Source organism: Gopherus flavomarginatus, chromosome 2 (genome assembly GCF_025201925.1).
Source record: "Gopherus flavomarginatus isolate rGopFla2 chromosome 2, rGopFla2.mat.asm, whole genome shotgun sequence".
Taxonomy (NCBI): domain Eukaryota; kingdom Metazoa; phylum Chordata; order Testudines; family Testudinidae; genus Gopherus; species Gopherus flavomarginatus.
In genome coordinates this window covers 86,164,378-86,181,011 of record NC_066618.1, presented here as the reverse complement: position 1 = coordinate 86,181,011, position 16,634 = coordinate 86,164,378, and the positions used below count along the sequence as shown (strand labels likewise).

At 42.3% G+C, this 16,634-nt stretch overlaps 1 protein-coding gene across 1 annotated transcript in view; it reads right to left on the bottom strand.

Annotated features, from left to right (window-relative positions):
- Positions 1–2,682: 2,682 nt before the first annotated feature.
- Positions 2,683–16,634, bottom strand: part of TMC2 (transmembrane channel like 2) — a 49,867-nt gene continuing 35,915 nt past the window's right edge. Inside the window, exons 14-17 of the mRNA XM_050939717.1 lie at positions 14,532–14,660; positions 6,996–7,063; positions 5,767–6,006; positions 2,683–2,812 (exon numbers count right to left, since the gene is read on the bottom strand). Coding sequence (XP_050795674.1) covers positions 2,683–2,812; positions 5,767–6,006; positions 6,996–7,063; positions 14,532–14,660 — 567 coding nt within the window. The remainder of the gene's footprint in view (positions 2,813–5,766; positions 6,007–6,995; positions 7,064–14,531; positions 14,661–16,634) is intronic.

Sequence of the window (16,634 nt, the reverse complement as noted above, 5' to 3'; positions counted from 1 at the left end):
GCCTCTCACAGAGAGGTACATATTTAAAAACATGCTTAAGTGTCTGGGACTGTCTCATCCCCACTGCCGCCAGCCAGCCAGTAATATTTTGGTTGTCAAAAATGTCTCCTCCTGCTTTTGTAGAATGATTTTATTCCTTTAAAATCCAAACATCATCTGCTCTGTGACTCCAAACCACACCTAGAAAAGCACCATCAATTTGCTGCTACTACTTTAAAAAAAATTCTAGTATATATCAAGTAATATTGGAACAGCTAAGCTTAATGACAGTTCATAATTTGACTGCGTAGCTATGGCTCAGATTCAGTGAGCTGGAAACCAAGTTAGAAGGCTTTTTGTAGATTTAAAAAGAGTGAATCCAAACACTGCTAGACAGGGCAAGTCTGTTGAGGATGACTAGTTTATTTTGAAGCCTTTTTTTTATATACTTCCTGGGTGGGTGAGGGAATAATGTGTATATAAAAGGTCTGTCTGGAAAGAACATACTTAAGTTTGCAGAGCTCTCTCCTACATAATTAAGACAAACCTCCATCTACTCTATATTAGTGATGCAGCATTTTGGGAAATGAATTTTTTCCTTGTGCTCATGGAAACATCTTTTGGTTATCTGTAAGCAGATAATAGTTTCATATCTACACAATTGAATTTTCTGATTAACCTAGGTCTTTTTTTTTTTTTTTTTTTTTTTTTAAATCTGTTGCTTTTGGTTCTAAGACCCTCCATGCATGTCTGGTTTTGACCTGACTGCACTTTATTGCCTGAAGGAACCATGTTTTTGGAAAAACATCACTGGAATCTGCTCTTTTAGAGCCCTTGTGGTCTCCACTGGCTCTGTTTTCTCTGTCCCTTATTCGCCAGATCTTTGAGTTACTCTGAGTAAATCAATTTTCCTTTCTGCAGATTCCAGTTTCCTTTTCAGTCCTGTGGCATCCCTTCATTAATAACAGTAATCATCTTCAAATCTTGGAACTTGTCCCCATTTAACAAGTGAATCAATAGATGTGAACTTGGTTAAGTTTTTGTCCCATCAGGGCATTAATACATTCCCATGCTACTTGTGGCATTTTGTCAGCCTGTGTTCCCTCTCTCATATTTGTTGCAGTTATTCTGGATTTGCACCAGTTCCTCACTGCACCTTATGGCTCTGAGTGAAATTACAGTGTGCATTTTAGGACTGATCTGCTCATACAGCTTTTGATCTTCACTTAAGGGGACTTGATGGAGGGAAGGAGAGGCAGGAGAATACCATGAAAAAGGGTGGTGGAGTAGGCTCTCTGAGAAGCTGCATCTTACACATCATCCTGTGATTTGTCCCCCAGTTGATTTTTGTGACAACATGAGTAACTTGCACTGTGTGTGGATTGCTCTCCCAGGCTAGTGGTTGGTCCACATTAGAGGTTTGAGTCTGCTCCTGCTTTCCATAAGGGTGTGAGTTCTTTAACTCCAGCAGTAAAGGTCAGATTTTTCAGCTTTGTAGGTCCTGAGTTCAAATCCTACTATGGGCCAAGTGAGGGTTGGTTACCTATCCATAAACCTTGTTTATATAAAATAGCTTCCCCCAGAAAAATGAGGCAACTAGAAGTAGAGAGGAAAAAAAGACAAAACAATTTCACTTAAAGTGTAATATCTAGAATGTACTCTCTGGCAATTGAGACAGAGTGTAACTGAATTGGAGACATCTAAAATTGTCCCCTCTCCTCTCACAATTCCCCCTCCTTTTCTGGAAACAAACGAATTCAGTTCTTAGAAAGGGAGAGCACATTTTATGTGTGGCTGGCCTGCCACTAAAACCAAGCTAATATAAATTTATGATTCACCAGCCACTGTTTGCAGAGGTTATTTTTTGTATTAAGGCTGCATTGCAGGTTGCCTTATCTGCTGCATTTAGGATGAAGAGATACAGTATCTTTCAGAGCTAAGTGAAATGCTGGCAGCTGCAGTTTCTCTTTTTAATTTTGTTATACGTTGCAGCAGGCTCAATGTAAGGGACTGGCCCCAGTTTGGACCTATCTTACTGTATGTACCATAGCAGGGGTGGTAGTAGCAGCTAATGGATTATAAGGAAGGAGGCAGGAAATCAGGGACTATGAATGATTCAAAGCTACCTAATTATTCCTGAGAAAGAAGTGGATGAAACATAAAACCAAGGCTGTGGCCACTTGCAGTCATTAATTATGGCACAATCAACGGCAGTGGTAATTTTAGCTATGTAGATGCTTGTTCACACTAGCTTCTGAACAACTTTCAGATGGTAGCTGTTATGTCTCTGAAAATCTGATAAATTGAAAGGCACAGTTGGCTTTTCTGACACTTTAATTGGCTCAGAAAAACACCCAAGCAATAAAGCAATAAAAAATAGTCAAGTTAAAGCAGTGAGAGGGGTTCTTAGTTCCAAGCTACTTCATTCCTAAATACCAACTGCAGCCAACTCCAGCTGCTTTCAAGCAGCAAATCTTTTGAACTCTGCCATGCAGAATGTTCCAGACATTAAAAATGTAGAAACCACAAATAATCACAATGGTTCTTAAAGCTACATGTGCTAATCACAGCTGTGACTTTTAATCACTGCTGATCTAGGCTATCTAGTTGCAATCTAGAGGGAAAAGGCTGAGTATCTCATTTAAAACCTCATGATCTCTCAAGTCTCCCTTCCCTCCAAACCTGTATTATTGCAAATCTAACTTACACCATAAGCAGAACTGCAGGTATAATCAGGCCCGGATTTGCCACATAACTGAAGATCTTGGCTATAAAAAGTGGAAAATCCTGCTTGATGGTCTCTTGGATGACATCATACATTCTTTTCTTTCCACTGGAAAGATAAAACGACCAATTACACATTGTAGCTGGTTACTGAAAGCCATAGTACTGCCTTGTTAAACAACTTTAAAAGATTTTTATAAAGAACAATAAAACTCTTTCATTGTCTGTCAACGTGTTGTTTGCTACTGAGACTTTAGATATTTACTGTTGAAGTGACTTCCTTACAAATATCTTTCAGCCTAGCCACTCTTTCTTGAGTTCTAATTACCTGTTTTTAGTGGTATTGATTGTGTGAATGACCTCTACAAAGGTAACTTGCTTCAACCACTAATATATATGTATATGTTACCTTTCCAAGTTACTTCGTGAGCTCTACTTATTTATTTCCCTTGAATCCACACACATCCTACAGACTTAAAAAAAAACAAAAAAATCCCCTGAGATTTGTGACTTTCATATCACATTGAAGATGGTCTTTTTGTTGTGGGAATAGCTCTGCTTATGTAAATCAATGCTTTAACTAATAAGCCAACTTCAAGAAGAGCTAAGTAAGATGGAAATTAGCAAGCTGTGATGATCAGTTAATAGGAAGCCCACTGAAGGAGTAATTTTAAACTAGACTGAATAAAGCATTATAGAATCTGCTGTGTGCAAATGAGATAATCATACACAGGAAAGAGGATGGGTTACCTAAGCTAGGGGGTTTCTTCGTAGCATTCAACACTTATGATTCTGCAGATCAGTGTTGGATTCAAATAGTGACCATTTCTGTGGGTCATATTAGCCCTACTCATAATCCTTAGACTTACTGTATTCTTGGTTATTTAAGAGCTAAAATAATTATTCTGGACTCCAATTTGGAAGGAGTCACAGTCCATCCTCATGACAAGGGTCAACAGAGCCACAGAGGCTGAACCAGTGCCACAATTTCACCCATCTGCATTAGTCAAGTATCGTACATTACTAGCCAAATCCTCAACATTATGGTGGGAGCTGTGCTGTGAGGGTTGAACAAGGCAGATCCGAGTGGATTTTCAGAGGCTTCAAGGTTTGAAATAATTCTTTAATGCTTCAGACAATGCTTGGGGATTGTTGTGAATTGAATTATGGACTTTGAAAATCTCCTATGGTTCAGGTACACCACTCACATCTGTCTATGTACAGATTGTCTTTGAGAGTAGTGCATGACTGTGTGCAAGTACCGTAGTTGATGATATTGGGCTTTTTACTTTCATGTGTCCACTCAGTGGGAGGACTCCCCCACTTGGCTGCTCATGGGGCATGACAAACGTTTTCTACTTTGGGCAACAAAACACCAAGGGCCAGCCCTGCGTGTGACTGTCATGTCTGTGAAAGGTGTTGGCTCAGTGGCTCTGGAGATTGAAGGACTTGTGGTTTATAAACCAGGTACAACATGAGGAATGCACTGTGCTTGCACTGTTCCACTAACATAAATCAGCCTAGGAAATAGAAAGTCCACTTCAGGGAGGCGGGTGGAGGAAAAAGGGAGAAAGTCGTTCGGTCATCTCTCCTGAGTCTGCAAAAAAGTTTCCAGATAGTCTGGTAGCTTTTGTGATCTAGAGCCCTGCTGTGGGAGGAGATTTCTAACTCATTTCAAAAGTCATCAGAGGGTAACACTCAACAGTCATCAGAGGGTAACAAGTCACAGTTGCTGGTTTCCTGTGCTAGACTGAACTGGCAACTTGAACACGAAAGCTTCTGTATCTCCTCACTAGTTCCCCTGAGCCACCTGGTAGCTGATGATATGCAAGTTACATAATAATGGGTGTTTGTGTACGTGAGGACAGGATTGAGAACACAGGGCTGGATATTCTGATGTACTTTTAAAGGGCAAGATAATTAAATCCTGCTAGTCTGGTCTGTGAATTAAGAAAATCTTTCTTATTCTCCATCTCTCCATTATTCTCTCATTCTCCAGCTCTCCACAGATTTCTGCTGACATTCTCCATTAGCAATTGAAGAAGCTAAGACAGTGCAACTAAAGAAACAATTTGTTCCAATCTGGCTCCTTGCTGACTCAGGCTCAGTGTGCACCAGGAAATAATGTTACTAAATCAAATCCAAGCTCATGGGCATATTAATCCAGTCCCTTGAACACTCTGTGCGGTGCTGGTTTGGAAACACAGGGAGAAACACCATTAATAAAGTAGCAACAGAAAAGCTCAGAACAATGTGGTTTCTATTATTCCTCAACTAAATACAAAAATGATCACATGTTGCGATAGCTATTGACTACAGGGAAGCCCTTGAAAGATGGCGTTTGGGACTCCTCTTGTTTGCATAACATTGAAATGTGTGTCCAGTACCTTTTATTCTAGGGCAGAGGTCAGCAACCTTTCTGAAGTGGTGTGCCGAGTCTTCATTTATTCACTCTAATTTAAGGTTTCGCACGCCAGTAATACATTTTAACATTTTTAGAAGGTCTCTTTCTATAAGTCTAAAATATATAACTAAACCATTGTATGTAAAATAAATAAGGTTTTTTAAATGTTTTAGAAGATTCATTTAAAATTAAATTAAAATGCAGAGTCCCCCAGATCGGTGGCCAGGACCCGGGCAGTGTGAGTGCCACTGAAAATCAGCTCGAGTGCCGCCTTCGGCACGCGTGCCATAGATTGCCTACCCCTGTTCTAGGGCATCATATTCAGACACATGGATATGCTCCAAAATCCTCTGTTGGTTCCCATTACACATTTTCAGGAGGACCGACAGGAATAGGTGTCAGGGGTTTTATGGGATACTTTGGTTTTGGAGATGGCAGGAGACTTGGTGAATTCGCCTATCTAGGAGTAGGTTGTTCACCCTAGATGACTATTTGCAACTCAGTATTGGTCATGATGCACTAGTGTATGTTCTAAAGAAGAATGTAACTAGACCAGAATAAAAGTATTATACAGTCCTTGTTGGGCAACATGCCTTACTTATTACACTGTTTTTTGCATAAAAGCAGAAGAAGAATTCAGGCTTGTCATTATTTCATACCTGAATGGTCCACAGTCAAAGGAAGGAGGGAGGGACATTATGGTGTAGGCCACTGGCAGTAGGCTTAGGAACAGGATCAACAGCAAGAGTCCCATATAAAAATTATTGGATTTGGATGCTTTGAACACGCGTTCATGAGGGACATTGCTACTCATAACTGCCCAGCACTGAAAATACATGGAGGTTAGTAAGCGCAGCACATTTATACCAACCAGTCCAGGTGCATAAAAGGATCCCATCCTAAAAAAAAAGGAGAGAGAGAGCACTATTTACCTAGACTAGGGTTCTACTTCAGGATCAGCAAACACTTTAGCATAGGTGATAGGTATACATGGAAATATTCCAGCTAGGTTAGATTATGCTGCTCTCATTTCCCTTTCACCCCCCACTTGCAGAAAATGACCACTCCTGAAAGAGCATCTGCCCTCTGCTGGCATATGCGTAGAGACATGAGTGCATCAGAATCTAACCTTTCATTTAAAACAAAGCTTCTAGCCTTCATGGCTGGGAAAGAAAACCATGAAAATGTGAACTGAGTGTAACTGGTAGAGAGACATCTGCCTAAATCTGCAGACTGCCTCCAGCAGAGGGGCAGTAGTAACCACTAGAGCCAGCTATTTATCACCAGAGTAGACAAGGTTCCTCGGCTGCTGCTTTGAGGGGACACCTGCCACTGCTCCCAACACTGTGAAGGCAGAAGGAGGCCACTGCTTGGTGATGGCTGTGCGGGTCCCTATGTTGGGTTGTGCCCTGGCCCCTGGTTGCCTTATTCCAGCCCAAGCTCCACCCAATTGATGCATCTGTTAATGGTCAAACTTGTACAACCTGGTAACATGCTCAAAGCCTGCAGATCTCCTTCCCCAATAGAAATATCAAAATAGGTTATCGTGTCATCCTTAAGAGATCTATAATCTGGGGGAAAGGTTAATTTTTATTATCCAAAATAATCCTATAAAAGGAGTAGGTCAGGGTCTGCAGTAGGAATTTTCATTTAAAATCAGCTAAATATTTGTTTGTGAAGGTGAAGAATGAGCTGGGTTTTTTGTTTTGTTTTTAATAGCAAGGAACAGAAGTCAAACTACTTCAAAACAAACAAACAACTCATGCAAATCAGTCCATCCAGTTTGGAAAGTCTATCTGCATTACAGTCTCTTGAATTCTTAGTGCTGTTAAGGATTTTTCCATTCCAAGGGTCTTGGGAGGTGGTGGGGGAAGCAAAGATATCTTACCAGATCATTCCTTGATTGAAGATCAAGCCCAACACGTTACCACTAATATCAAATTCTGCATAGGAGGGCTGTATGAAAAGAGAGGGGGAAATAATTTATACATAAATTATCTGCTGTTGCTTAAGTTCTAGTGTGTTAGGGGATTCCAAATAGAGCCCAGATTGCCTGTCTATTGAGTAGGTAACCTGTGCAGCTATGAAAACAAAGGGGAAGTTATGCACTGTGGGCCACCTCTCCTCTCCCCTCTTGCTGAAAGCTGGAAAGGCCTCTGGTGGTGGTTACCAAGTGTTCGGAGTTACTTTGCTCTTGTTTTGAATCTTTGAATAATACAGTCAGCTATGAGGAAAAGGTCTACAGTGTGCAGGTTTATTTTACTTCTCCAGCTGCTGTATCTGCCCACTGGCCCAGTTACATCTTGGCAAGATGTTTAATGTTTAAGTGGTTATAACAAGGTTGAGAGTGAAAAATACCCTGACTACAACCACTTGCTTAGATTTCCCAGAAGCAGGCTGTGAGGTGGGGGTTGGGGGGCGGGCGAGGGCAGAGAAAGGGGTAATTCTGAGAGGACTTGTGGCTTGTCCAATATGTGGTATCATTTTGTACTGAATTACCTAAATACCAAAGGTGTCTGCAGTGGTGTAGCTATGTTGGTCACAGGATTTGAGAGACGCAAGGTGGGTGAGGTAATATCTTTTAGACCAACTTCTTTGGCAAAAGAATAAAGCTTTCAAGCTCGACTGAGCTCTTCTTCAGGTCTTTCACAAACAGAAGTTGGTCCAATAGAAGATATTACGCCTCACCTATCCTGTCTCTCTAAATACCAAAGGGCAGAATTGCCTTGTGTGAATCCGAGTCTCTTGATCTTGCAGGAGCTGACAGTGCTATAGTATTAGTATAGTATAGATACATATTTGATCTACCAGACAGTGACATTAATCTCCAAGGGGAGATGGTGAAAGCCTGTTGCCTGGGATATTAAAAACTGGACAGAAGAAACAATAGAGTAATATGTTTCAGGGTACAATTCTGCCCTGGATTCAGAAAAAGGGTGATGGTAAAACGGACTAGACAAGCTAAAAGGTCTTTTCTCTCTCTAATGGTTGTGATTCTGTAAATTTGTGTGTATGAGAGAGATTTTTATCTATTAAAATGCTACACGCAGGTCAAGCATGATGCCTAATTTTGTTTTGTTCTGTAGAAATAATGCTCCCCTGAGAGAACGGCATCTTGTTTTTGTGAGATGGCCAAGGGAACAGTAGTCCTACAACAAAGTGTCCTTAAAAATGCTTAGTATGATGCCATATCTAACTACAAAGTTTTGACAATACAAGTTATGTTGACATACAGCTGCGGCAGTTAGTACACTACTTGTGTGTGTGCATACATGGCTCCTTGCGTTGGTGCAGCGTGTACTCACCAGCAGTGCTTGTGTCGATACACAGTGTGGTGTACCCTGATAGGTATCCAAGTGTGCAACTTGCCACTGTTCATTTCACTGTGTTCTGGGCAGCTTTGGCAATACATAGTGGGACAGAAATAATTCACTCAGTGGCGACTGGGAGCGAGGGGTCAACTTCCAACAATGCAATGGTCTCTATCCCATAATATCATTTCTGTCCCATAATTTTCATGCCTATTTTAAACTCCCCCATGAACCTGCACAGTGCTTGTGAGCCCTAAAACCTCTGCACTTAATGGAAAGCAGAAATCATGGGAGGCACATGTCATGCCCACACCCCCCAACATTGCAAATATGATTGCTCACCCCGGGCACTAAAATATCTAGTTACATCTCTGATCTTCTGAAGAATGATACATTTCCCAGACTTTCATCTGGTAACACAGGTTGGGCTAGGATGCTTAACTCTCAGTCAACCCCAACCTCTCAGTTGAATATTAAGTTTCACTGAATTTGACAACAAAAGGAGGAGCATGTGAGCAACAGCAGATTCTTTTTGGACTTCATATTCAGCTCCTGTGTTTCAGGGAGTGGTTGTTTGAATGTATGGATAAATTATCTTGTTTTAGCAGTGTGCAACTGTACTGTACACAAGGCACGAAGAATTACCTAATAGTCTTCCTCCTCTTTGCTGTCCTCCAGAGACAGACTGCTTTGGGGTACACAGCTTGAGAAGGAGATAGTCTTTTAGCCATCTGATGACAGCTCATGTCTAAGGGGGCATCTCATCCTATGTTTTCCACCAAACAGAACCTGGTTGGCTCTGTTAGCATTGCATAAACTCGGCACAAAATAGGACTGGTAAGGTACTCATGGAAATGAAATAAGCCAACATGTACCAATAAGAAGGAAGAACCTGTATTTTTATTTGCCTTATAAGACCTCCTTTTAATCATAGTGAAATATCTCTCAATGGCTATGGCTAAAAAATGAGAAGTAGAAGCTCCTAGGGCAATGGACATACTCTCTTCCCTAGGAAACCAAATTGTGTAGGACAGACTCAAAATTATCTTTCCAGATATAAGAATGTTTTCTTTGTGAACTATTCCAGCTAACAGATCACAAAGAGTTAGACTGACGATTTAAAAAAAACAACCACCACCCAAGTACACATGGTTGTGAGATAAGTTATTTTTCTACCGAGCTCTCAATACCATCAAGTTCTTGTAGGCTAGACCACTACATATGAACAGAAATATAATATTTGTTAAGTCTCTATGCCCAGTTGGCTTTTCTCTTAGAATATATTTTCCTGTATAATTATAATGTAGCACTATCAGAGAATTAGCCTCTTCATTTCCTTGAGAGGTAAAATTACATGCTTCCATCTTTACTCATCAGGCCCATTCAAACAGTTAATCCTCTGTCATACAACAGTTGCATGGTACTTTCTTAGTCAATAGTTTGGGGCGAGCACTTCAAAAGTCCATTAGCATCCCTCCCTAGATGGGGAGATACTTCTGTCTGTGTCACAGTAGGCGGGGGGGGTGAGTGAATGGAGACGGAGGAGGCTGTCAAAATGGAAGTAGGTTGCACCCTTGGTTTCATATTATACTTATTGTTAGGTTAGTTTGTCATCAACAAAAGGCACGTGGGACAGCCTATTCCTCTAACAAAGGAGGAATATAGACAGTAGAGCATCTGGGCCATTGCAAAGTAGCCCAGAACCCCTCTTAAACCATCTGTCTTCCACTGCCGTTGTGCCTTTTAATTTCCCCACAGGCCCTCTGCATTAGGATGTTAGTCATCGTGACACCTCTAGTTTCAGCAATTTCTGAGGTCTCTCATCTACTGGCTTGTATTTAACACTGTAAAACATCTAGGGTTACAGCTTTTATGCAAGTAAAATATAAACTGTTCTATAAAAACAGACAAATAATTCTCTAGGGCCCCTTGAATGTAATGATAAAACAGATTTCTGCCTTCCATTAAGCACAGAGGCTTTAGGGTAGACCCCACAGTTCGAAAACACCCTGGCTCCTGGCAGGAGGTGATCAGAAGCTGGTGGGAGTTGCCCAGGCTGCTCGGGTGCCTGACTCTCTGCTCTGTGGAAGCCGAGGTGCTTGCTGGCTGCCTGGCAGCCCTCCCTACCCTGCTCTCTGAGCTGGGCCATCTCTGCACTGCCGGGCATTCTCCAGGCAGGGTGGGTGGTACAGCTCTGAGCTGTGACCCTGATGCCTTCTTGCCTCTCCCTGAAGGAGCCAGCTCCTGCTCGCAGAGCCCAACTGCAACGAGATACTTCCCATGGCACTTGGTCACCACTGCGGAGCAGCAGCAGAGCCATGAACACCAGGGCAGCAGCGAGCAAGCACCTTGGGGAATATCTCCTGGCAGTCGGGCTCTGCAGGTAGGAGGTGTCACCAGCCGGTGCCAGGCTCCTTCAGGGAAGAAGCAAGAGGGAGTCAGAGGTGCAGCTCGGAGCTGCCTGGGGAGTGACCGGCTATGCAAAGGCAACCCGGCTCAGGGAGCAGAGTAGGGAGGGCTGCTAGGCAGCACCCCAGCTCCCACAGCAGAGAGCCAGGGTGCCCAAGTGGGGCGAGCAGCTCCCACAGGCTTCTGATCTCCCTGGCTCCTGGCAGGAGGCAATTGGTTTTCAAACTGTGGGGTATGCCCCCCCTCAGGTGAGGTGCCCCCCATAGTTTAAAAACCTCTATGTTGAATGGAAGGTAGAAATCTGGGGTGTGGGGGAGGTGACCCCATGTACTCTCCACCCCCCCATGCCACTCATTTTTTCTGCTCCTGCATCTTTGTGTGCTGAGCAGCTGACCTGATCGCTCTCCCCTAGTTACAGCTCTGCAAAACATGATTAAGGTCACAATATTTAGAAATGTCCACTGTCCTGTCCAACTCAAGGAACCACGTATGCAAACACACAAGTGATCTGCTAACTGCAGTGAATGTATGCTGACGTAACTTGTGTTGGCAAAACTTTGCAGTATAGACATGTCCTCAGTTCATTTGACAGTGTTTTGTGAAGTCAGGGTTTTCAAATGTGGCAAAACTGAATCTGTTTTTGTTTTTGGAAAACTCAGAATGGTTCAGATCAGAGTTTTTTTTACTCAAATGCTCAAAGTTTTGGAGAGGATGGGCATTGGATACTTTTTTTCTGATTTTTGGACCATTTGCAATTTAATTTTACCTTAAACCCAGTGTGACTTCTTGCTTCAATGAAATAGTTGTAACCTTCATAGCCTGTTTTTTTTTTTCATAGTTGATTTTAGCTGTAGGCACTTTAAAATTAATAGATTTAATGAAAGGCATATTCCACAATCCATGACAGAAAAAATGTGAATATAAATACACTGGCGTCAACCTATGAATATACTTGAGTTATATAGGTGATTACCATTGTATTCCTCTTGGTTAGATAAACCTCTTTTGAATAGTAATAAGGGTAGCAATATTGTTAAAAACAGGCTTTCTTGTAAGAACTTTGGCACTTCTTGGTTACAGTAAGCTTCGAACCATTCGAATGAATGAAGTAGCCATTCTTGTGAGGCTATAGCATTTTAGGACCCAGACAAAACCAGGACATTGGAAGGGGTGTGTAAAGAAATGAAAACTAACTAAATATAGGCCAAATTTTGTTGTACTTCAGAAAGACTTGTTTGAAGTTGCTTGCGTGTTTGGGAGATATGAAAAGAAGTGCCTTTGCTTTATCCAAATTGTTTCAAACTTTCCTGTCAGGGAGCTGCAGTGACCTGTTTGCCATGATTTCAAACTCCTGGGCCAGATTGTGTCTGGCACTGCACAGAGGTCAGGGTGGGAAGGGCAGTATGAAAAAGCACCCACCATTCTTTGTTGCCCCTATGCAAAGGCCAGGAACAATCCCAGTCCAAGAACCAGTGGATTCTAGCATCATAGGGCTCAAGAAACTCCCAAAGGCATGAGACAGGAGGAGGAGTACAAAAACAGGGTCACGGCCCTGCCCTCCTTCTGCACCCGGCAGTGGAGCTAGCATGGCATGAGGGACCGAGTGCTAAGGGTTGTAGCAGGAGCCATGACTGCAAAACACAGTGCCTCCTTTAGGGGTGGTTGCTTAAAGCCACAATTTTGCCCTTGGTAAACAAGGGCATTGTATTGCTCCTGCTGAACTTAATGGGAGTGGGATTAGACCCCAAGCCCCTGAAGGTTCACTTGCTTTAGCTTGTTAAGCGTGGTAAGCTTGTGATGAATTCTGAATGCAGTTTGTTTCTGGGTTACAAAACCATTCTGTAGCATGACGTTGTCAAGGGCCAGAGACAAAGAAAGCAGGGAGCATATAATGAACCCTGAAGCAGCACTTTTAAGTGTCACTGAGAGATGGTGAATAGATGTAAAATAAGCCATTTTTTTCTATTTATTAAAAAGTGCCTGAAAGATGTAAGAGGTGTACTTCATAGCTTTCCTGGAGGATGTCCTGGTGTTTGTGAAATGAGCTGTGAGGGGATGAAAGGGAACCAATCCCTTGGTATTCACTTGGCAATCAGAGCTCAATGACCGAGAAGTTACTCACCACTAACTGGTAAGTTTGATAGAGTTGCCTTGTCATATTCACAGGGGTAGGAAGCAATGCTGAGCTTCAAGAACATTCCGGAAAGCACTGTCTGTGGGGCTATGTTCGAGTGTACCCTTACCTCCTGTGCACCCCTTCATGCCTAGAGGCAGCATTGCAGGCAGTCCACTTTCTTGGCCCCACAATGGCCTCTCTCTGTCTGGGTCTTCCATGGCCTAGCTTTCTAGCCAGGTTACTTAAAAGTTCAGATCCCTTCCAGGATAACAAAAGATCCAACTGTAAATTCAAAATAAATCCCCAGACTAATAACTTCTTCTGCCCCTCTCAGGCCACTCTACACTCTTCTGCTTTGCCCCTACTCCTGGGCCCTACACAGTTTCTTGTAGGCTGCTCCTTCCCCAGCAGGATTCCCCATATTGCCTCTCTTCCCCTGGGATCACAGGACCCTAACCTGGTCCCTGTGGATCTCTTCCAGCTTCCTCAGGGCTTTCCCAGGGAAGGAACCCTCTTTATTCCTCTCTCATGAGTCTTATCCCTCTGATCTGAGTTCAGTTCTGTTTAAATTGTCCTCTGCAGCTGGGGTCAGTCATTCTGATTAAGCTCCATCACATCCAGCTGGGATCACTAGTTACCCCGAAGTTGCTAGACCATGGTCAAGGTTGAGTCCAGCTAGCAAACCTCTGACAGGCCAAATGAGCCCTCTCTTGCAGCACCAAAAATGTATAAGCTGAGCTTATAAAAGCACATGCAGCCCTAACTGCTTCAGTTCCTTTCTTTCTGTGGCTAGCTGTAAGTGGGGAGACTTCCTCTCAGTGCAAAGAGATTCTGGATTGTACATTTTCTTAACCTCAGAGTTCCTTTGTTAGTGGTTGGTTGTTTTTTGCTTCTATAGTTTAGGTAAATCCATGCCATGACACACAGTTTTAAAACTGGTCTCTGGGTTACCTATTGGAGTGGTTCACCATGGCTGATGTAGTTTCCAAGGGTCTAAGTAAGGATGGATATAAGTGGTGAGTATTATGCTCCTCCACGTTGCCTGAGATGAATTCTTGCACCTACTTTTTATTCAGCCTGGAAGAAACTGCATGTGTACATACATCAGAAGGAACACTACTTTCAAGGGCAAATAATATTGCATAGGATTCATACTGTTGTTAAGATATCCTGCCTCATCCATAGTGGACACTATCAATAGGGAGGTCCTGGGGCTTGAGAAGGGGACCTAAATGGGGAGGACTTGAAAGTTCAGCTAAGTGAATTTCAATCAGCAAGTGAACACACAATTGATTCCTTGTGAAGTCAATTGCATGGTTTAGTTCACAAACACCAAAATGGACTGAATCTTGCAGGGTTCAGTCAGTCCTGATCTTAGTAGGATTAGAGCAGGGTGGTTTTTTTTGTTTTGTTTTTTAAGGTGAGCTGTATTGACCTGCAGAGAAATGTTGCATGGACACACTTCATGAATTAAAATATCAAATTAGATTGTAATAAGGCTTAATGCATTTTAAAAAACTCTAATATAAAATGTAAATAAATGGCTAAAAATTGCTCATATCCTTTCAGCTTTAAGGCATTGACTTACAAATCCAGCCTCAAGGTCCCAGCACCAGCAGTAGTTCACAAATCTGACAAAGCAAGCACGAATAAAATCTCCCACCAGGATGATTACATAGGTCACCAGAATATCAGACACAGTGAGTCTTACAAATTCCTGCAATTGAATACAAGGAAAGAGAAATTAGCTACTGTAATTTAAGTGGTGCATGATAAGACTGTATCCTGCCTTCATCTGTTTCTCTCCAGGAGGGACCTTTAAACAGAATAGAAGTTGGGTCTTTTCCTTGTCTTCTGACTTTTGGTAATGCTCGCAGTCTGTGTGCTTCAAGAAGCACAGGCTGTATTACAGCCACCAACTATCAATTGCTGGCTGGCCTGCTTGGTCTAGTTTTGATTATTTAGGTCTAATTTCAGTTGTTTTGTTCTCATTATGGTTGTTTGGCTTTAGAGTGCAGATGCTGGGCACTGTTGGTGGGATGTGATATACAGGAGGTCATACTAAGGCCGGAAGGGACCACCAGATCATCTAAATTCTATGGCTTCCGTATGTATTGTTTGCAGTGTTGTTATAACTGTGTTTGGCCCAGGATATGAGAGAGAGAAGTTGGGTGAGGTACACCTCTACCCCAATATATCACGAATTCAGATACAACGTGGTAAAGCAGCGCTCCAGGGGGCAGGGCTGTGCACTCCGGTGGATAAAAGCAAGTTTGAGATAACGTGGTAAGATTTTTTGGCTCCCGAGGACAGCGTTATATCGAGGTAGAGGTGTATTATCTTTTTGTAGTGGGACAACTTCTGCTGGTGAAGGATACAAACTTTCAAGGTCCCCAGAGCCTCTTTTAGAAGTCTGGGAAAGCCAATCAGATTGTCAGAGCTAAATACAAGGTGGTACTGATTGTTAAACATAAGGAGTTAACGCACACTGCAAGAAACCACTCAAAATGAAGTGGGCAGGTAACATCTCTGCAGTTGCAGCACAAAGGAGAGTTAGTGGGTTACAGATTGTTGTAATGAGACATAAAATCAGGGTCTCTATTGAGTCCATGATTTTTTTTGTGTCTAGCAGAGTTTTGTTTTTTTTATGAATTTGGGCTCCCTAGCTCATTTTTTGAAAGTGTTGTGCAGGTTTCCTTTGAGGATGAGGACGGAGAGGTCCAGTATAGAGTGATTGTTTTGTGAAAAGTGTTCACCCACAGGTGATGTCTTGCATTTATTTATCTGTGTGAGTTCATTTGAGAGCATAGTGATTGTCTCATTTCCCCTGCATAGTTGTTGGGGCATTTGATGCACTGGATGAGGTACACTGTATATTATGATAGGCTTGTGTAGGACCCAGGGATCTTGAAAGGTGTGTTGTGGGGGGTGGGTATTGATCATCATAACAATGGAAATATGTCTGCAGATTTTGCATGTGGTGTTATGGCAGGGGCTAGTGGCACTTTGAGTTGGTGGGGCCTGGTCTGTGGAGAGCTTGCTTCAGATGAAGAAGTTGGGGGGTTGTTTTGAAGACCAGAAAAAGGAGTTCAGAAAAGATTTCTTTCAGGATGTGGTCCCCATCAAGTATGAGTTGTAATTGTTTGATACCTTGTATGGGCTCCAGTGTGGGGTGGTGGTTGACAACTAGGGATGTGTGGTCTGTGGCTTTTTTGCTGTATTGAAGCAGGTTCTGTGGGGAATTAGAGTGGTCTGTTCCATGATGTGATCTACTTCTCTGGTGTACTGACCTTGTTTCGGTGAAGGTGGTTTTAAGCCAATAGAAGTTGATTCAATAAAAGATACTGCCTCACCCACCTTGTCTCCCTTATACATTGTGATCCCAGGAAATAGGAGCAGGTCCAGTGCTAATCTAAAACATACGCATGCTGAGGTGGTTATTTCTGATTTATCACATAGCTTTCTGCAAACATGCTCACAGAAAGCTCTGAATTTAATGAGGCTTACCCCATAAACTGTTCTGTTATGAATTTCATTTCCCAAAACAAATTGTGCTAAAACTACTTCTTTACAATTTGTTGGTTGATTTCAGAGCCTCCCACATATTGCACTATAGCTACTCTTTATATTAGATACTGGGTGAAAGGTGAAACATAGTGAATAATATTAAATTAGAAGCTACTCTTTAATG